The sequence below is a fragment of the Eucyclogobius newberryi genome, unplaced genomic scaffold, assembly GCF_026437365.1.
Source record: "Eucyclogobius newberryi isolate DKJ021-1_F unplaced genomic scaffold, fEucNew1.0.hap1 SCAF_7, whole genome shotgun sequence".
Lineage (NCBI taxonomy): Eukaryota > Metazoa > Chordata > Actinopteri > Gobiiformes > Gobiidae > Eucyclogobius > Eucyclogobius newberryi.
In genome coordinates this window covers 30,654,581-30,676,938 of record NW_027316389.1, presented here as the reverse complement: position 1 = coordinate 30,676,938, position 22,358 = coordinate 30,654,581, and the positions used below count along the sequence as shown (strand labels likewise).

At 43.8% G+C, this 22,358-nt stretch overlaps 2 protein-coding genes across 2 annotated transcripts; both read left to right on the top strand.

Annotated features, from left to right (window-relative positions):
- The first annotated feature begins 1,358 nt into the window (after positions 1–1,358).
- Positions 1,359–7,813, top strand: LOC140348760 (troponin I, fast skeletal muscle-like). The gene is made up of 7 exons (XM_072434829.1): positions 1,359–1,440; positions 3,518–3,549; positions 3,675–3,711; positions 3,807–3,935; positions 6,608–6,697; positions 6,777–6,953; positions 7,567–7,813. The coding sequence occupies exons 2-7, from the start codon at positions 3,542–3,544 to the stop codon at positions 7,660–7,662; spliced, it is 537 nt and encodes a 178-aa protein (XP_072290930.1). The 5' UTR covers positions 1,359–1,440; positions 3,518–3,541; the 3' UTR covers positions 7,663–7,813.
- Positions 7,814–9,786: 1,973 nt separating this feature from the next.
- LOC140348761 (troponin I, fast skeletal muscle-like) lies at positions 9,787–16,100 on the top strand. Its single transcript, XM_072434830.1, has 7 exons — positions 9,787–9,888; positions 14,345–14,380; positions 14,485–14,521; positions 14,586–14,714; positions 14,793–14,882; positions 14,950–15,126; positions 15,326–16,100. Exons 2-7 carry the CDS (start codon positions 14,370–14,372, stop codon positions 15,404–15,406), a joined length of 525 nt encoding a protein of 174 aa, XP_072290931.1. The 5' UTR covers positions 9,787–9,888; positions 14,345–14,369; the 3' UTR covers positions 15,407–16,100.
- The last annotated feature ends 6,258 nt before the right edge of the window (positions 16,101–22,358 follow it).

Here is a 22,358-nt window from a genome sequence, read left to right as displayed (position 1 = left end):
TTCTGAAACCTAAGTAAGTCTTAAGGTGCACTAACATTTCAGGTTAAAAATGTTTCACAGAATTGCCTTAAACATCCATGATCCTCCTGCTTTGTGGGGCTGGGTCACGGAGGCAGCAGTCTAAGCAGGGACTGCCAGACTTCACTCAACCCAGACAATTCCTTTAGCTCTTCCGGGGGATCCCGAGGTGATCCCAGACCAGCCGAGGGACAAAGTCTCCAGTGTGCCCTGGTCTTCCCTGGGACCTCCTGGTGGGACATGTTTCCGGGCATGTTTTTAGGCTGGCAGTAACTGCTTTCATGGGACTACTGATATAGCCTTTTGGCTAATTCTGGTATATTTACAGAAATGTTAACACCCCCAGGGAGGTGTCTGGACCTGGATCAGATGCCTGAGCCACCTCAAATCAAGAGCATTATTATTATAGAATCAGAAAAGGCTTATTGCCATTGTCATTGAACACAGATCGCAAACATGACGGTGGTGTCATCCGCAATCAGTTTTACAGAGTCGTGGCTGGAGGTGCCTCTCCACACATCTAAACTGAACTGAGGCAGTCTAATACTTTCAGCTTGGCTTTAAAGGATTCAAGTATAAGAACTCAATTTCTAGTTTTTCGGAAAAATGTTTTTAGTCAAAGGAGCTGAGTAGGCATCGAGTCATTTCTGGGAATTTATTTCTGCTGTGATGACTAAGTATGCCTCTTGAGTCAATTGTATCTAATAACTTTAACTGTAAGATGAAACTCAGATTAGGCACAGATGTATAAGAATAAAAGAAAAGATGCGTTAAAAATAACTCTTAGAATCTTAATAATAATAACACTTTTATTTACAGCTGTTTGATGGACAGAAAATATTGCACCAGGGATATAAGTTGAGTTCCATCGCTACGTATTCCATAGGTTGAGAGGGAATGTTGGACAGCCATTTGCCTTGTATTATGTTCCACTTGACCCTCTCCTTAATACTCTACTTTTAGCTTCTTAAATGACTGTTTAGAGAACTCTCTCATCCCTTCCACCTGCTGCCCTCTTGACTTTCATCACAACACTTACTCACTGTGAAACCTCTTCAATACGTCTGGACCATTTTACACGCTATAACAATTAGTTTAAGAAATCATTTTGAACATTACTTGTCAATTCATTTTGTTTTTTATCAAGCCTCCATTTTGGGGGCGAGTCATGAGATTTGACCAATTAATAGTACTCTTGGGGGGTACAGGTTTTATAATAGACGTGCAGGGAGGAGATTGTGGGCTGGGTGTGGGGTCAGATCTAAGATTTCAGATGCGGCTCTGCCCATTGGTCTGGAGAAAAGTAACTTCCATAAAGAGAATGATGGGGTTCCCTTTGCCTTTGGGGAATGCAATATATACCACGTTATCTGCCCAAAGAAAAGGCCTTCTCAAATCGAGCCTCAGTTTCCATCAGTTAAGGTAGGACATCTAATGCAAAATATACAATGAACTGACAAGTGAATTCATGTTTTATATCGCTAAATGTGTTGCTTTGATATTGCTACCTTAAACATACAAGTATTTTTGGAAGTCATTTGCTTGCTACTTATTGTTTCTGACAGTGGTTTGGTGTAAAGTAGGATTTCTGAAGTGAATTGAGAGCTGTTTGTATGAAGCTTGTTGTGATGTGGTGCGTTGTTGTGTTAAGTTGTAAGATGATAGTCCCGGGGTTCACCTCAGTGTCATCGCAGTTAGTTTGGAGGGATTTACTGTCAATGACCTGAAGGATCATTGGAATCTGTGTAAGGATGTTGAAAGTGTTGGACATTTCTGAACATTGCAGGTTGAATGGTAACAACAAGGTTAAAACTAAACCGTTCGGGCCTTGTTTGTGTTGTTGAAGCGGTTTCATCATTTGTTTCCATTGCAGGAATGATTATAATATGTTCTCTTTGAATTGAGAATAGTTCACCAAGACCAAGAGACATCATTTATGTCAGTGTGTATTAAATGTGAATTTGGATTTTGATCAATATGTTATGGCATTACGGGCCTACAATATAATTATAAGAGGATATAAATGTGACATTTGGTGATTTGTTTCTTAAAAATATGACAAATCTAAAGTAATTTGTAATGTCTTGATGGCGCTTTAAGGTGTATTTTAATGCACTTTTCCAATAATGATTGTGTTGGCATAAAGACTCCTAAATGTGCATTTTATAACATTTTCTGCTGTCAAATTCCTCACTACATTAACTCACGCCTAAACATGGCTATGACTGGTGTCATGTTAAACTTTCTTGGTTCGTTTCTCTTTAATGATATTGATGTTTTTTGCACACAGAAAATCAAATGCACTGTTTCTGAGTTGCTCTGTTGTTGGATTGTTGGAGAGGTTCTATTTTTAAAGTCCGGCTTGCATCCGTGCCACGTCCAAGATGTTTGGGCTAACAGAGGAGCTATCAGGTGTTGAGATAATCTCCCAGAAGGCAGACAGTTCATTACAATGATTCCCCAATGGGACAACTGGACCCCCTCTGTGTGTCCCAATATAGACAGGGCTGTTTCCTTAAGGCTGACTTGATGATGCTTGAGTTGGTTTTGGGTTACGTCTAAGTGTTGTTAATATTGGGCTAAAATGAGGCAGAGGTATTCTTGTCCGGGTCATCCTCAGACTGCCGTGACCCTTTGCACCCACGGAGACAGAATCTGAATATAATGAATATAAAACATTTAAAAGTGGAGTCATTTAAAGGTTGGCGCTTTAACCTCTTGACGCCTGAATTATTTCCCCGGCCCACCTCACAGGCATATCAAGATGCTAATGAGAGGCATGAATACTGCACAGGTGTGCCTTAGGCTGGCCACATTAAAAGGACAATCTGAAATGTTTAGTTTTGCTTTATTGGGATAATCTGGGGTGTCATAAAACCTGTCAGTATTGCATCCCCAAACATGTCCGTTGTGCCATTCATCCATAACCATTAGCTCATGTTGCAGCATAAAAAGTGTGAATATTTTAGTTCAGTTTATTAAGAAATATGTATTTGAGCCCAAAATAAAACTTTCTTCTGATAGCAATTAGAATAACGGTAATTTTAGTTTGGTTACAGATAAGTGGCACTGTAATAAATAAACTGGGGAAAGAATCATGAAATTGCATTGAAGCCCATTATTAAATACTTTATTTGATGTTTCCTGTTTGAACCAAGTCCAAATCCGGTCCAAAACAGAACTGGATCAGGCCCAAGGCAGAATAAACCAGAACCAAACCAGGACTAAACCATTATAAAGCTCAAAGTTGGTACAGCTTAAAGACCAAAAGGACTGAAACAGCATTAAAACAACTCAAAATCATGTCGTATTTTTAAATGTAATTTGAAGATGATATTGATATTTTTAAAATAAACATACATCGTGTATTTGAAGTGCCTGTACCATGGGAAATTAATAAATGATGCTATAAAATGATTCACAGGAACCCAATTAACAACCTATATTGGAGCTAAACATTAGACACACTTTCCTGATTTTCTGAAAATATTTTTTATAGGGTTTGAAGAGAAAGAACGCCACAATGTCAGAGTGAGTAAACCAAACTTGTTTTTGATTTAATGCGTGTTTCTACAATCCTACATTTTGCTATACAAACCCATGTGTGGATATTATGTAAGTAAAACTGTCTTTTCTAAATTACCTTCATGAAAAAGCAAAAAGATGTCCTCGAGTCGGAAGCATCACATAAAGGCAAGTCATTTTCAGGACTTTTGGACTGGTGCAGTGCATGGAAATAAACCTGGTGGTGATACCTTGAGTTACTTGCTTGGTTTTCCCCCTGGCAGAGTTTGATGCTGTCCATTGCCAAAGGTCTGCTGGAGGAGGAGGAGAGAGAGCAGGAGCGGGAGAGGGTGCGATACATGGAAGAAAACTGCCCCCCTCTGTCCCTGCCACGGACCATGCAGGAGCTACAAGTAAGAAAACACACACTGAACAACACTGGTCAAAACATTATTATTCAGTGCCTTTCCAAAGATGTATAAGCCAAGACTAGTTCACCTTTTTCCTTTTCTATGCCAAGACATGAGGTTGTAACTCCTAGAGTGCCGATGTGCTTGCCTGACCAGCCATTCCCAACACATTTTGACAGACTACTTTACAAAACCTGAGGGTCTGGGATCCAACCCAGTCGAGCCAATTTCCAAAGGGAGTGATTGACAGGCGGATTAACCAATCAGACAAACGCATTGTCCGTTCGTGTCTAAACAAACATGGTGGATTACGAGGAAAGAATAAAAATAACACAGACTGAGAAACGTTGCCGACTTCTGCTGAGTCAACAAGCGACGCACTAAACTCTGTAAATCTGAGGTAAATTAAGTTACATATTTTGTTCTGAATGTTCCGAAAATGTTTGATATGTCTTCCGCATTTGAGAGACACGTGACACAAATTAGCGGCGGTGGTTGGAGCGGTAAATGCTGGAAAGTTTTTTTGACGCCCCCCAATGGTCCGATTCCAGACCGAGACGCGTTCTAACGGAATGTGGGCGGGGCTGGCGGGTCAGGCAACCGATGTGCATGATTGACAGGTGGATTACCCAATCAGTGAAATATAGTCCATATGAAAAGAAACAAGCATGGCAGATGACTGGTTAAGAAGAAAGCTAAAATATGATACAAATGAGTGAGATTGGAGGCAGAATCAATGGGGAAAGCACTAAACTGTAAAACAGAGTGAGGAAAGTTTGATTTAGCTCTAAACGAGGAATGAGCAATTAAATCGTCTGTTTCCCCATGTGTCACTGAAATAAAAGAACCTGATTGCACTGCTCTGTTTGAGTTTGGCCTGAGAGGAGGGAGTTAGGGTTAGGGATCATCTAGAATATCCAAATTACACACAATATATGCACAGGGAGAATCAAGTTAACTTTCTGTAGCTGATTGGAGTAACATAGTGATCATACCAAAAAATAACACAGTGAACATGCCAAAAAAAAGTGCTGCCCAGAGGTCGAGTGGTCTAAACCGCAGCACAAATGTGGCTCTGTTCTGGCCTCACAGCTCCCAGTGGTGGAAAAAGTACTCACATTTGTTACTTAAGAAATGTACAGATACAGGAGCAAAATATTACACAAGCAAAAGTAAAGAAAATGTGCTTTAAGAGTAAAAGTTGGAGACGTGTTAAAGTTTAAAATGTGATTATTCTGAATAGTTTTCTAGACAATTTTATGTATATATTCTTGTTATCTCAAAATGAACCCTCAAACCGTGTTAAATGTACTGAAATATAGTAAAGTAAAAGTAAAAACTATCCACTATCAAAATGACTTAAGTGAACATAAACATTTTATCTAAGGACAGCACAATTTGCTCAAAGTCTTTGGGCCAAATAACTGACCTCACCATGAACCAAACAGAAAATCATCCCTGGTGTTTGTATCCTCTAAATGAGAGGCTTAAACTCACGTATTGTGCATTGATGTTTAGTGTTTTCACTTTTCAGTCAATGCCAATGCTCAATAAGCTTCTGGATGAAAAATAAGTCCCCAATAACACTGGATTTAAAATGATTTGGATCGGGCCAAGATCAGATTTGGTCCTATCATGTGTGCTCATGTCACTCAGCACAAGCCAAACCACAAATACTTCACCGGGACCACTTTTCCTTCTGCTGTGTATGGGACCTAAAATACTGGACTTTTGATTTTACAACTGGATAAATACTTTTCATAGCGTTTTGATGCAGCTTTAGAGGCGTGTGCGCTGGCATTTATTATGTGCTTAATATCACATACTTCTGGCTCCAGTGGGATGGCGGGCCGGACCGTGACTGGTATTCGAGGGGCACTGGGCAGGAGCCAGGACTGTGGGAACAGGTGCACGAGATGCCTCCCCAACAACAGGCAGCTAACCACTAAAAGAATTAGATCATAGAAAAAACATGAGATCCACCAAACTTCAATTACAGCACATTTTGTCAAGTCTATTCCATTTTTTGAATGTTGAAACGAGTTTTGGTCCAGTCCTTGATTGTCGGTTCAGTTTGTGTCGTCCATTTGTTTGTAACGGGCTTTTCCCTGCTGCTAGGACGTACCAAAAGTATCTCTTTATTGTGTCCATGGCAGGAGTTCTGAGGCCCAGATACATATCTCTGAAGTCAAGTGTGAAGCCAGTGCCAAAACAGTCTGCAGTGCTTTGTAAATCTCAGTCCAACATTTCTCAACAGTCGGAAAGTATCATACCACATGACAACAGTGGGTGACTAGGCAACCACATTCTCCAACAACTGTTTCCCCATGAATACTGCGCTTTTTAAATACTGTGATACATTTGTGATTTTGTTGTCCTCCATTGAGATGCATTTGTATGTTCTCATTCTTCATCAGTTATAACAAAATGTCCTACTTTTCCCCATTTATTTTGAATATAACTAGTAGAATTGTTGTTAAGATCACTATTACGTTTATATGCAATAATACATCATTTCGTGAGACACTAGTATAACACTTCAAACACTCTTTCTATCATTTCATTTCATTCTATTCTATGTACATCTTCCTTAGCATAAATGGTGCTGTTTTGGTGCTGGTGCTGTTTCTTTGGAAAACTAGTTAATTCCTTCATAATATTATTTGTCTTTTCAGGAAATGTGCAAAGAAGTCCACCGCAAAATTGATGGGATTGATGAGGAGAGATACGACATGGAGATGAAGGTTACCAAGTCCAACAAAGAGGTGCAAAACGACTCTGATATTTTTGCTCGGACATGTTTTCTTGCACAACTATACCATGTTAACTTGTGTTTCTTTTTAGATCGATGACCTGAAGATCAAAGTCCAGGATCTGATGGGCAAATTTAAGAAGCCTGTTCTGAGGAAAGTGCGAATGTCCGCTGATGCCATGCTCAAAGCTCTGCTGGGCTCCAAACACACAGTCAACATGGACCTGAGGGCCAACCTCAAGCAGGTCAAGAAGGAGGTCAAGGACGAGGCGAGTATTTCATCATTCACTTTACCTGTTCCTGATTTGTAATTCGCAAAAACGGTATGCACGAGATAAACAGACTTGACATTTGGATGGTTTAAGGAAAATTAGGTTTGTTTAGTTTGTATCTACACACTGTTTTTATTTTAAGTAAAATTAACTGCAATATATGCTAAATAGAGCAATATTTTGGGGCTAACATTACTTTTTTAACATTTTTTTCACCACCGTAATTATAGATACTTACAAACTGCTAAGATGTTTCATTGTACTTATTGCATCTCCAGTGATTAATGATATGATACATTTAGAGAAGTACACACTGGGATTATCCTGCTTTAGAGTTCTGACGTCAGAGGCATAAAGTCATTGCAATATTATTGTTTATTGGGATAATAACTGAAACAAATATCGTGCTTCATTATGTGTTATAGTTACTCCCAGTTAAATTCACAGGTACATCAGTTTACTTGAAAAAAGATATGTGAACACATCTGAAACACATAGATAACACGTCAAATAATGTGGACCTACTAAACAAACATACACTAGTCCAAACTACTTCAAGAATATGTTGCAGAGTACTCATTTTGAAGTTTAATCTTGAGTTTATTTTCAGGATAAGGACCTGCGTGACGTTGGTGACTGGCGTAAAAACATTGAAGACAAGTCTGGCATGGACGGAAGGAAGAAGATGTTTGAGGCCGAGGCTTGAACATGACTGACTTTATCTACCTAACATTTATCAACCTTTACATCCCATTTCCCCTGCAAGCGCGTTACAATGGTCTTAATACTGTATCTACTGAATGAAATGCATGTTACAGACACAAGGAGCTCTAGTGTGTGCTGCAAAACTGTAAAACTCAATAAAGAAAACTTTTATCAGGCATTTCTGTTGAACTTTTTAACTACAAATGATAAGCCAAAAGGAAAGATTAAAGTTCTATATGTATTTAAGCCTAAGAAGTATATAATTGAACCAAAAACAAACTTTATTTGATGGAATCTCTCTGCATCGCGTGGTATAACTCTGAACACTAGTTTCGGGTCCTGATTCTTCGAGTGTGACATTTTAATATGTGTAAAGCCTCTAATGGTGTCAAACAGACTGAGTGAGCCACAACAAGGACCAACACTTTCTTTATGAAGACACAGGTGGGCCACACAAAATATTATGCTTAATATCACACTCTTCTTTGTGTTGAATGAAGAAGTAAGAAGTGTCTTTATTTCAGCAGGTTTGACAAAGAGATGATATGAACCCGGAAGTCACAAAATGAAGCTGGACGAAGAGGTAAGGAAAAGTTACACGGGATATTAAAGTGCCTCTGACAGGTCGGACCACTCATTGAACTAAAAATGCAGTAAAGATAAATATATTTGGAGTTGAGCTAAAAATTATAAAAATGTTATCACAGAATAGCACTTTGTTTTAGGTTTATAATCTCACTTCCTGTTTGTAATTGATGACAGCAAACACTGGGCAAAAACTCATCTAATGTCAATTTATTTTTTTATTTATTTGACATGTAAAAATTTACGAGAAAGACTTTATTTTGTTGAATTGATGTTTAGAGAGTCAAAAAGTTCTTTCTTTGTGTAAATTATCCATAGACTTTGACTGGAATGAGTATCTAGTGTGATGTCACTTCCTGTCATTCTCTACAGATATTTCAACATTTTCTCCATAAATACGTACGCGATTGGTGTAAAACTATCATTTATATGTACAACAGGTATAAATACACAAAATTTCAAAATTTGGGAATCATAAAAACCTTATTTATGTTTTCAGGAAATAAATGCTATTTTTAGTCTATATTTATGTAAGATATTGGAAGATATTTCATGCCAAAGTATTCAGCGTTGTGAGTTCTAATCTGGCTCTGACAATTTTCTTGTCTTTCCTCAGTCTCATCCCCGTTTTGCGCTGTATTGTCCAGTCCAGTCCAAAAAATAAACACTTTAATAAAAAAGAACTAGACATAGCACACATAACTATTGCAACTAAATCTAATCAATCCTGAATCTAGAATATAAACTAGATACTCATTTGAGCAAATATCGATACTGAAAATTACATAAATAGGGCAAAATGTGACCTTTACTGAACCGTTTTAGAATGGTCCTGATCTTTATCACATGGCAATATAAAATGTCTATGTTTTAATGAAATCAAGTTTAAAATGTTAGTATTGCACCAACAATACTATCTACTGTCACAACTTACATATTATCACAACAATTTACCATAAATCCTATTGCTCTTTGTATTATTGTCCATCAAAAACACATAGGATTTTATTTTCTGGTCAACAGTGCATTGTAACTTGTACCATTAGACTCTTCTTTATAAGATATGATTGCATGTGTGTTCTGCTGTGCGGCTCTTCTGCTTCAGCCTGTTGTTTGCCTTTGCATTGCAGGCATGTAGCTGACAGTAATCCTGCGCGGCTGGCTGCAGCAACTCACCGTGAGTCCCTAAGCTTTCCAACTATCATTCATATGTTTTGTCACTTTAAATCATCAGAATGTAAAGAAGTTCAAAAGGTAGAGCAAAAAAACAAGGACAAACAGCACAGACGCTCTGATAAGCAGTCTACTTCTGTCCCTGTCACATGTTTCCATTTGAAAACACTGCCTCTGACATGAAATGGCCCGGGGTCCATTGTGTCCAATAGATGACACTAGATATAACGAATGACAATCTTAAAGGGTGAGTTATTTATAATGAGGCGGGCCGAGGAAGGGGACAGATGACACTGGACTGTATTTCATGACCTTGCCAGCCCATTGGTTTGACCGGTAATCCACTTCCATAAAGAGAAAGTGGAGGATTTAGAGGCTATGGCAGATCACAATATATACCTTCTTAGCGCTTGCTCTGCTCCAGGACCGCTCTGTGCCGCTGGACTTTGGAAAACTCCTCTCAGACAAGGTTGGTCTGGACCTGTTTGACAGAGCAGACAGAGGAATCCATCATTTAACTTAACGTGCATGTTAACTTTACATTCTTTAACTTTTTCTTATAGTTAAATTATAGATTCATCCGTTTTAATACACTGGTTAACTTTACATTTCACTAATTTTACTATAATGAAAATATTGATTGATTGGGGTTTTAGCATGATAAAGTTACATTTTTAACATATTCTTATAGTTAGATTATATATTCATCAATTTTAATAAACTGGTTAGATTTACATTTGACATGGGACTAATTTTACTATAATGAAAATATGGATTGATTGGGGTTTTTGCCGATGATAACGTTACATTTTAAACTTTTTCCTTGTATTCATCAATCATAAATCATGAATGGATTAGCAGCTTTTAATATGACAAAATTGTACCATAACAGTATATATTTGTAATTATTTGTATTTTCAATAAACCATTTGCTTTTGAACAAAAATAATTGGGTTATTTACAATTTCACGTTAAATTGTTTCGCGAGTAGTAGCTTTAAATTTGACTTGTGACTAATGTTAATTGAACTATGGCAATTTATAACGTTCAATAAATCTTCAGTTCACCTTTATCTTAATAGCCTGTCGACCGTTTTATTGAGACACCCTAAGTATTTGTCTGTTTGTCGAAGTAGTTGAAGAAGATCGCTATCCTTAGCACTCGGGTGTTAACAATCAGGAATGTCAAGATTTTACTGTCAGTTTCTAATTGGCGTCAGATTATCTCCAAACAGAATGCGTCAATTTGTTAACAACGTTTTACAAAAAAGTCCTGTCGCTGTCCAAAATGCCCAGTTGAACTCGATTGATCTGCGTCCATTGTTCTTGGCGTTGCTCTGCGAAGGCTGCGGGGCCAGTTCTTCATGTCGGACACATTTCCAGGCGTCTCGAGTGGCACATGGGGTGATGAACGAGCTGGTGAAGAGGTTCGCTGAAAGGCAACACCACTACAAGGCATAAACTGGAATCCGAGCCATCTGTGTTTATCCTGCTGTCAGCGCCCCGCCGTTTTCACAAAATCTGCTCTAATCTGTGGCCAACCGCTGCCATCCTCGAAGCGTCCGCACTATAAGCCCAAGACTTTCAGAAAAATGTAGAAACTTAGAGAATGTTGAGCAAATCTGCACTTGCTCGGGCCATAAATGTTTAGGATTTATTTGTTTACAAGGCGTTTGTTGTAGGAAATACTTTACGTCAATGCTGTTTAGCGATATGCCCAACAATCTGATTATTGGTCCATCCATTAAAAGACTTTATTTGGTTATATATTATATTATGTTTACATAAGGAAACAATTAATCGTCAAATGATGTTAAAAAAAAAAAAGATCATAGTTGTCTGGACTAAACAGACTCTAAAACCCAAAGCAAAATTTGTGGCATTATTGAATCAAAATTCTCTTGCTAGAAGCCTTCATTCACAATATTTCAACCCATATTTGGTTGATAATGTATTCAAAAATCTCAATGTAGAAGAGAAATGACCGTTTGACAAGTCGACAACTAAAATATTCTTTAATTACAGCATTATACGTAACAGATCTGTTACACACAATGCTGTTACAATGATCAGTTATTGGTGAATTGAAAACAGTTTAACAGATTTCATTTACATAACAGCTATGATTTACTGATTGTTAAGTGCAACTAGTATTAGATTATCTTGGGTCAATGACGACAGAGAAAATGTTTTACAGTGCACTCTTATTTTTAATAAATAAATCATATCATAATCAAGTATAGCGCTAGTCTATTCTTTTTTAATACCTTTTTGACATAATTGTCCAACAAAAATGTACCTTTCAATGTAGTTTTTTTTTCAAACACAGCTATTATCTAAGCAAAGGTCATTGTCTAGTATTTAGCGTGCGAGGCCGACACAGAGAACGTGCATCTGAGGTCAGGTTATTTCGGCGCTGTGCTCTAATGTCTTAGGAGTTAGGGATGTTCCACAGTGTTGGGTTACTCCAAACCCTCCCTCAGGAGACAATCACGCCGCACGTTCACTTAAGACATTTAACCCCCTTCTCCACGGCAACATGCAGTCAAGTTCTGAGGGTTTGGAATGTCCGAAAATACATTGTCATCCCTGGAGAATGAGATACCCCGGCCTTTTATTAGTTTACAGTTGACAGTTGCCATTTGTTCCACGGGCAGCTCTGGGTTCTGGGATGCCGGCGGTGGTTGTGTGTTTAGCCGTTGATGTCTTTTCTTTTTAAGACAAGCCCCTGTCATTTTCCCCCGTATAATGAAGACGTGCAGAACAGCTGTGGGCACAGGAATAGATGGATAATCCGCAGGTCCGCACCAGCTCCTTAACATTACAAACAAGTCCAGTTGTATCTGCGGGCGTGTCTCTGAAAGTCCTCAAGGCCAGAAAGCTGCCAGACAGACATTTGTGCTTTAAAACTGTCAGGGAGGGATTTCCTTGGGTTTATCTCCAGACTGTCAGGTTAAAATGTACTATCTTCAGTAAAAGAGTAACTTTGACAGTACCAGCTAAAGCCTGTGGTGGGCACAGTACTGCCTCTTAGTAACGGCCATAAACAGAGGACAGGAGAGGAAGAAGAAAGTGAGAGTGATTAGACCTTTGTACTGGTCTGTACTTTACTTTACAGTGGATACATTTGACTTTTACTTCACTACATTTAAGAGTAGGATTCTGTACTTTCTCCACAACATTTTGAACTGGACTGATTTTGAGTTCGAGCTTTGCGCAAACAATATAACTATCACAGCACATTTAAGATAAGATAAGATAAGATAATCCTTTATTGTCCCACATGGGGAAATTCCATTGATGCAACGCAGGTAGATACAGAGGTAGTTACAGAAGAAAAGAACAAATAACTTATAGGAAGTTTGAAAAACACTCTCAGTAGAAGATCTCTTATAAAAATCTCAGGATGTCCGCTGGGATAACGTGACGATCTCCGGGTAAGACGACTGTTTCATGAGTTCCTCCTTTGTGTAAACGCGGTACGGCGCCGGCCGGGGGGGCGCAGGGGGGCCGGGGGGGCTCGGAGCCAGGGCACATCGCGATGACACGAAAATGATTTATAATGGAACCTGATATTTTTCTATAAAGCTAATTTATTATGAAATAGTTTAATATATTAGCAAATATGTGTCTTTATTAATGCTCTGTTCTGACTATTGCTTTGTCAATCAAGATTATGTGCTAAAAGAAAGTATGGTGTCAGTCAACAGTCTCTGTCTTTGCCAGGACTTATCCTGTGCACAACACATGTTTATCCCACACTTCTGTTTATGAACCCCAGAGACCTTTGTGTCACAGCTCCAGCGCCTGTGAGATCACCCTGTTTCAAGGTGAAATTAAAATGGATATTCATTTAATATTCAGCCTTTTATTTTGTATTTCTCTTAACAAAAAAACATTAAATAGGATGGTCCAAAACAACGCATAAAGTAAGCACTCTCATTTTCCAAAGGCACAGTTAATGTTGTATTGCAGCGTTGGAGCTTTTAAAGAGGCTAATGGTTGTCATTTTGATCTTATGTCTGCATTAGGGGATATTTATGTGGCTCTTCAAACAAAGGTTTTGTCTCTAACAAACCTGAACTGATCTAAAGATACATTTTGACTTGTTGCTAGCTCACAACGATCAGGGAAGTTTGAGTCACCCTCTGTGGATTGGGAATAACTGGGCCACATACTGAGTGTCTTCAGTAGTTGTTCCTGTCTGGATCACAATGCTGAACCCTCATAGACACAGCAATGCTACTGGTGCCGCCAAGAATAGCACTATGTTTCTGCCAGGCATTAACACCCAGCGGGTTACACTGATCAGTTCCATGAAATTTCCTGGATTTAGGCTGATATATTAAGCTAGAATTAACACTGTCCAGGCCCCACAGTGTCCGAGGGTTTTAATTGAGATAAAGTGGACAGAAGCGATGGCACTTCACTGGTTCTGTGGGACTTTGTAGAATAGAAATGTTATTAAGGCTGCATGTCGGGAGTAAGGCTCTAAAAGGGACTATATTTAGTTATTTGGGATGGAACTAGACACAGTTTCTACGAGATGAGGCACAACATGATTTACAAAACAGTCATGCTATAAATCTACAAAATGAATAAATCAAAGTTAACTGAGAGAGCCAACAGCCAAGCCAAATGTCACTTATTCAATATGAATTAAAAAATGAACTTGAGTAAGAACTTAAACCCTTTGTTAAACTTGTGCTTCCAATATAGGAGATTATCAAAAATGTTTTTTCCGTCCTGTCCAAGCCCCCCAGTATGGATGTGAGCGCTGTCGTGGCGTACACAGAGAGATGCTCTTCTGACAGCCCGCTATGTGATTAATTCAGTTTTCTGATTTAAGGAATAGTAATAGCTGATAATGTGTGGTCTGTATAGTGCAAACGCTTTGGCCTAACTTAAAGGTGTTTTGTGTTTTAGATCACACCAGTATTCTGCCCCCAAGATGGCTACAGAGTGAGTAACTTTTAATTTATTTGCCACATCAAAATAATTGAGTCAAGCAGTGTAGTAATGGTAAAGCCTTATTCATAGCGTGGATAAACTGTCTGTGTTTACAGGAATAGACTGTCCGCTAGGCGCAAGCACACTCTAAAGGTAATGCCAGAAAAACATGAGTAGTGAAAGTGATACTTACCTTTTGGTGATGGTGCTTTTGCAGAGCTGCATGCTTGTTGTAGCCAACACTTTACTGGAGAATGAAGCTGTTGCGAAGGTCGCGGAGAGGGAGAATGCCCTGAAGGATAAGTGTCCTTCTCTGGAACTGCCCCACTCTAAAGAGGAGCTTATGGTAAGACTGACCAACTGCTACAAATGAGATATTAAATCATACAGAGGTTTAACAGACAATTGCATTTGTATATGTTAGGAACTCTGTGAAAAACTTCATGAGCAGATTGACCTAAGTGAAGAAGAGAGATACTGTTTAGAGTTCAAACTAAACATGGTTCTTGAAGAGGTAAGATTTTTTTAAAATATCCAAATTTTCTTGAAGATAAGCTCCTTGATGTCTCCTCTTCGTGTAGGTCAGAGACCTCAATATTAAGATAGTGGATATGAGGGGTAAATTTAAAAGGCCCAGGCTGAAGAAAGTGCGAATGTCCGCTGATGCCATGCTCAAAGCTCTGCTGGGCTCCAAACACACAGTCAACATGGACCTGAGGGCCAACCTCAAGCAGGTCAAGAAGGAGGTCAAAGAGGAGGTGAGTTTAATGATGAGAGGGCTCGAAGTCAGGCCTTTTCTGCAGAAAGACAACAAAACAACATAAACAATACATATTTCAAGAACAACTTTTGTTGTCAATTTGTTGAGAAAAAAGAACAGATGTACAAAACTATAAAAAGTTGTCTTTCACTTGAGCAGGTCCTACGTCCCATGTTACTGACTGTTCTGTGTTACAGGATAAGCAGCTGCGTGATGTTGGAGACTGGCGTAAGAACATTGAAGACAAGTCTGATAGAAAGAAGATGTTTGATAGTTAAATTGAGCCCAGCTCTGCTCTGGGACACAGGAATGGCTTACAGAACATAATTCAGGCTTTGAAGCAGAACAGTTTTGTTCTGTGTACAGCATTATTGTAGCCGTGCCAGTATATTTTATGGAGCAATACCCATGGATCTAGATCTGAGGCAGACCCAGTGGTATTGCTCAAGGTTTCTCTGTGTAGAATACGGACTTTAGGGGCCTGATCATAAGTATTAAAAGGACGTTGCCTCTGTATGAAATTGACTATTGTAAGTTTAGGTCAGTGTTATGCTTAAAAGGCAGTTTGACACTTGAATAGAGAATCTGTTATGTAGACACATGATAAAGAATGAATAATCACAGGGCTTTCAGTTAGAACAAAACTGTTCAGAAAAATCGGCCTTTGCCTCTACTTTCACTGTAATGTGATATATATATATTATGTACTTAATAAGTTCATTCAGACTGTTACCAGAGTACTATAACTGTAATTACATTACTTGTCATGAAGCATACTTGTACTAGTGGCGTAGACATCCCCACACACTGTGTAACACATGGTTTAATTATTCAGAAGCATGTCAAAAGTGTGATAAAGATTTATTCCCAAATTAGTACCTTGCAAGATGCAGCTGTTACACAGCGCCTGCTCATTTATGCAGAGATGTAACGTTCATGTCTTTTGTCAAATTAAATATGCATCAATGTTAATTCTGTTGATTACTTTTTTAAACTCACTTTTTCACTATGTAACCCATGGTTTTAAAAATAGCATAGGTGTTGTTTGCTAATTGAGCTAACATTATCCTACTTTGATAACATTGATATGCTATGCTAACATTTATACAAGTCAACTATTAGTGCACACTGTTTGAATAAACACTTGTACAGGTTAAAGCTGAGCCTCTGACACTCACAGTCCTGTGCTTGGTCCTCTGAGAGTGTCTCTCACGGCTGTGGCGGACCAGCTGTTCGCATTAGCATTAGCATTAGCATTAGGATGCTCCCTCATGCTAATCTTCAATAATCCTGGGCTTGGTCCTCTCTGTGCGAGTGTCTTTCACGGCTGTGGCGGACCAGTTGTTAGCATTAGCATTAGCATTAGCATTAGGATGCTGCCTCTATGCTAATCTATAATAAGCCTGTGCGTGGTTTATCTAAGCGCCAGCACGATCTGCTCTGCTCTGAGGGTTTAGCTGGACCTGCCAGAGCTAGAAATGCCTCTAAGCCAAAGATACATTAAACTTTATCCTACGCGCTTTAAATAAAAGTGTTAGACAAAACTTAGTGAGGTCTTTCCATCGTTTTGTACCAAATGCCAAAACAAAAGCTGCTGTTCCCAGAAAAGGTGAGGATATGACCAAACATGATATTTAATATTGGGGAACCTGTTTTGGTGAATGTTTTGTGTCTTTGCAGACAGGCCGAGGACAGCTCAGACCTCACGACTTACTCCAGGTAAGTTTAGTAAAGCCTCTGCCCTGTAACCGAACCCACCAGCACCAGCACCAGCACCAGCACCACCAGCACCACCAGCACCACACCAGCACCACACCAGCACCACACCAGCACCAGCACCACACCAGCACCACACCAGCACCACCAGCACCACACCAGCACCAGCACCACACCAGCACCACCAGCACCACACCAGCACCACACCAGCACCACACCAGCACCACACCAGCACCAGCACCACACCAGCACCACCAGCACCACACCAGCACCACCAGCACCACACCAGCACCACACCAGCACCAGCACCACACCAGCACCACCAGCACCACACCAGCACCACACCAGCACCAGCACCACACCAGCACCAGCACCACACCAGCACCACACCAGCACCACACCAGCACCACCAGCAACACACCAGCACCACACCAGCACCACACCAGCACCAACACCACACCAGCACCACACCAGCACCACACCAGCACCACACCAGCACCAACACCAGCACCGCGCCAGCACCGCGCCAGCACCGCACCAGCACCGCACCAGCACCACACCAGCACCACACCAGCACCAGCACCACACCAGCACCACACCAGCACCACGCCAGCACCAGCACCGCACCAGCACCACACCAGCACCACACCAGCACCAACACCACACCACACCAGCACCACACCAGCACCGCACCAGCACCGCACCAGCACCACACCAGCACCACCAGCACCACACCAGCACCAGCACCACACCAGCACCACACCAGCACCAGCACCACACCAGCACCACCAGCACCACACCAGCACCACACCAGCACCAGCACCACACCAGCACCACCAGCACCACACCAGCACCACCAGCACCACACCAGCACCACACCAGCACCAGCACCACACCAGCACCACCAGCACCAGCACCACACCAGCACCAGCACCACACCAGCACCACACCAGCACCACACCAGCACCACCAGCACCACACCAGCACCACACCAGCACCAACACCACACCAGCACCACACCAGCACCACACCAGCACCACACCAGCACCAACACCAGCACCGCACCAGCACCGCGCCAGCACCGCGCCAGCACCGCACCAGCACCGCACCAGCACCACACCAGCACCACACCAGCACCAGCACCACACCAGCACCACGCCAGCACCAGCACCGCACCAGCACCACACCAGCACCACACCAGCACCAACACCACACCAGCACCACACCAGCACCACACCAGCACCACACCAGCACCAGCACCACACCAGCACCACACCAGCACCACCAGCACCACACCAGCACCAGCACCACACCAGCACCACCAGCACCACACCAGCACCACACCAGCACCACACCAGCACCACACCAGCACCAGCACCACACCAGCACCACCAGCACCACACCAGCACCACCAGCACCACACCAGCACCACACCAGCACCAGCACCACACCAGCACCACCAGCACCACACCAGCACCACACCAGCACCAGCACCACACCAGCACCAGCACCACACCAGCACCACACCAGCACCACACCAGCACCACCAGCAACACACCAGCACCACACCAGCACCACACCAGCACCAACACCACACCAGCACCACACCAGCACCACACCAGCACCACACCAGCACCAACACCAGCACCGCGCCAGCACCGCGCCAGCACCGCACCAGCACCGCACCAGCACCACACCAGCACCACACCAGCACCAGCACCACACCAGCACCACACCAGCACCACGCCAGCACCAGCACCGCACCAGCACCACACCAGCACCACACCAGCACCAACACCACACCACACCAGCACCACACCAGCACCGCACCAGCACCGCACCAGCACCACACCAGCACCACCAGCACCACACCAGCACCAGCACCACACCAGCACCACACCAGCACCAGCACCACACCAGCACCACCAGCACCACACCAGCACCACACCAGCACCAGCACCACACCAGCACCACCAGCACCACACCAGCACCACCAGCACCACACCAGCACCACACCAGCACCAGCACCACACCAGCACCACCAGCACCAGCACCACACCAGCACCAGCACCACACCAGCACCACACCAGCACCACACCAGCACCACCAGCACCACACCAGCACCACACCAGCACCAACACCACACCAGCACCACACCAGCACCACACCAGCACCACACCAGCACCAACACCAGCACCGCACCAGCACCGCGCCAGCACCGCGCCAGCACCGCACCAGCACCGCACCAGCACCACACCAGCACCACACCAGCACCAGCACCACACCAGCACCACGCCAGCACCAGCACCGCACCAGCACCACACCAGCACCACACCAGCACCAACACCACACCAGCACCACACCAGCACCGCACCAGCACCGCACCAGCACCACACCAGCACCACCAGCACCACACCAGCACCAGCACCACACCAGCACCACCAGCACCACACCAGCACCACACCAGCACCACACCAGCACCACCAGCACCACACCAGCACCACACCAGCACCACACCAGCACCACACCAGCACCAGCACCACACCAGCACCACACCAGCACCAACACCACACCAGCACCACACCAGCACCACACCAGCACCACACCAGCACCAACACCAACACCACACCAGCACCACACCAGCACCACACCAGCACCGCGCCAGCACCGCACCAGCACCGCACCAGCACCACACCAGCACCACACCAGCACCACACCAGCACCAGCACCACACCAGCACCACACCAGCACCACACCAGCACCACGCCAGCACCAGCACCGCACCAGCACCGCACCAGCACCACACCAGCACCACACCACACCAGCACCACACCAGCACCAGCACCACACCAACACCACACCAGCACCACACCAGCACCACACCAGCACCACCAGTGTTGGGCCTTCTTGTGGTTTGACAGCTGAATAGAGTAAGCAGTGTGACAAGCTAAAAGGGTTATTTTGTGTTATGGGGCTTGTGTAAATGAGGTGATTCATTCAGTATCAGTTGTACAAAATGTGCAGCTGTTTCTTTGATTATTGTCAAAGCACCAACACCAGCACCAACACCAGCACCGCACCAGCACCGCGCCAGCACCGCGCCAGCACCGCACCAGCACCGCACCAGCACCACACCAGCACCACACCAGCACCAGCACCACACCAGCACCACACCAGCACCACGCCAGCACCAGCACCGCACCAGCACCACACCAGCACCACACCAGCACCAACACCACACCACACCAGCACCACACCAGCACCGCACCAGCACCGCACCAGCACCACACCAGCACCACCAGCACCACACCAGCACCAGCACCACACCAGCACCACACCAGCACCAGCACCACACCAGCACCACCAGCACCACACCAGCACCACACCAGCACCAGCACCACACCAGCACCACCAGCACCACACCAGCACCACCAGCACCACACCAGCACCACACCAGCACCAGCACCACACCAGCACCACCAGCACCAGCACCACACCAGCACCAGCACCAGCACCACACCAGCACCAGCACCACACCAGCACCACACCAGCACCACACCAGCACCACCAGCACCACACCAGCACCACACCAGCACCACACCAGCACCAACACCACACCAGCACCACACCAGCACCACACCAGCACCACACCAGCACCAACACCAGCACCGCACCAGCACCGCGCCAGCACCGCGCCAGCACCGCACCAGCACCGCACCAGCACCACACCAGCACCACACCAGCACCAGCACCACACCAGCACCACGCCAGCACCAGCACCGCACCAGCACCACACCAGCACCACACCAGCACCAACACCACACCAGCACCACACCAGCACCGCACCAGCACCGCACCAGCACCACACCAGCACCACCAGCACCACACCAGCACCAGCACCACACCAGCACCACCAGCACCACACCAGCACCACACCAGCACCACACCAGCACCACCAGCACCACACCAGCACCACACCAGCACCACACCAGCACCACACCAGCACCAGCACCACACCAGCACCACACCAGCACCAACACCACACCAGCACCACACCAGCACCACACCAGCACCACACCAGCACCAACACCAACACCACACCAGCACCACACCAGCACCACACCAGCACCGCGCCAGCACCGCACCAGCACCGCACCAGCACCACACCAGCACCACACCAGCACCACACCAGCACCAGCACCACACCAGCACCACACCAGCACCACACCAGCACCACGCCAGCACCAGCACCGCACCAGCACCGCACCAGCACCACACCAGCACCACACCAGCACCAGCACCACACCAGCACCACACCAGCACCAGCACCACACCAACACCACACCAGCACCACACCAGCACCACACCAGCACCACCAGTGTTGGGCCTTCTTGTGGTTTGACAGCTGAATAGAGTAAGCAGTGTGACAAGCTAAAAGGGTTATTTTGTGTTATGGGGCTTGTGTAAATGAGGTGATTCATTCAGTATCAGTTGTACAAAATGTGCAGCTGTTTCTTTGATTATTGTCCCTATGTATAACATAAATCCAAAGCCACATTGCCACATATTCATCATTTATTCACATTTTGATTTATGTCGTGACAGTCTCAAATTTCAGATGTTGGCCAAATAAACTCCAATTTCACAGCACAGACTCCCTATCATTGAGATGCCCCTTGAATGCCCTGAGAAAAAAGTAGTGGTGAAACTAACCAAATATCAGGAGCCAAACACAATATAGCTCTATATTTTTATGTAATTTGGTCATCTTTGAATGGTGAGGTCAGTGTTACAGTAACTTTACAAGAAAATAAACGTGCCACAGCTCAAAAAAGAATAAAAACTAAAATGTCCTTTATCTAGCGTTTCAATGGCTGTGGCGTGTTGAACCACTTGATTTTCCTGTATTCCAATGAGATGTTGTATTCCATCTCTCGACACATATCTATAATAGCACCAACTGATATCACAAATTCCCATCTCGCTGTTAAGGATCCGTCTGAGCTCACGTTGCAATGCTTTGTCTCTGCGGGGTTCAAGTACAGGCCAGCATTCGCCATTTCACATGAGGCTAGAGTGGCGTTTGTAATGGGATTTGCCCGTGTCGTTTGTAATTTTCCTCATTTACAGCCGCAAGTATTTCCAATTAGTTCTGCCTTTACACCAGAACTTGTCAGCTTCAACGACGTCTGGAGCATTTGGGGGTCTGATTTCTTCTCCTTAATGCGGGTTATATTTGACTGCTGCTGTCGGCTGAATCATACCCTGCAATAACAGCTGCTCCTTCTCTAAAGCCAGAATTAGTTGCGAGCGTGGAGCAGGAGGGCCATCTACAGAGTGGAAGCGGAGAAAGAGTTGTTACAGGAACGCATAAAAGTAAAAAAAAAAACTCAATTACAGTAGTCTTTGCTTGTAAAGGAATATTTAGTATTAGGAAATAAGCCAAATTAACTATAGGGAGATCACAAACAGTAACCTCATTCAAGTATGTGACCTATTTTCGTTATTATTGCC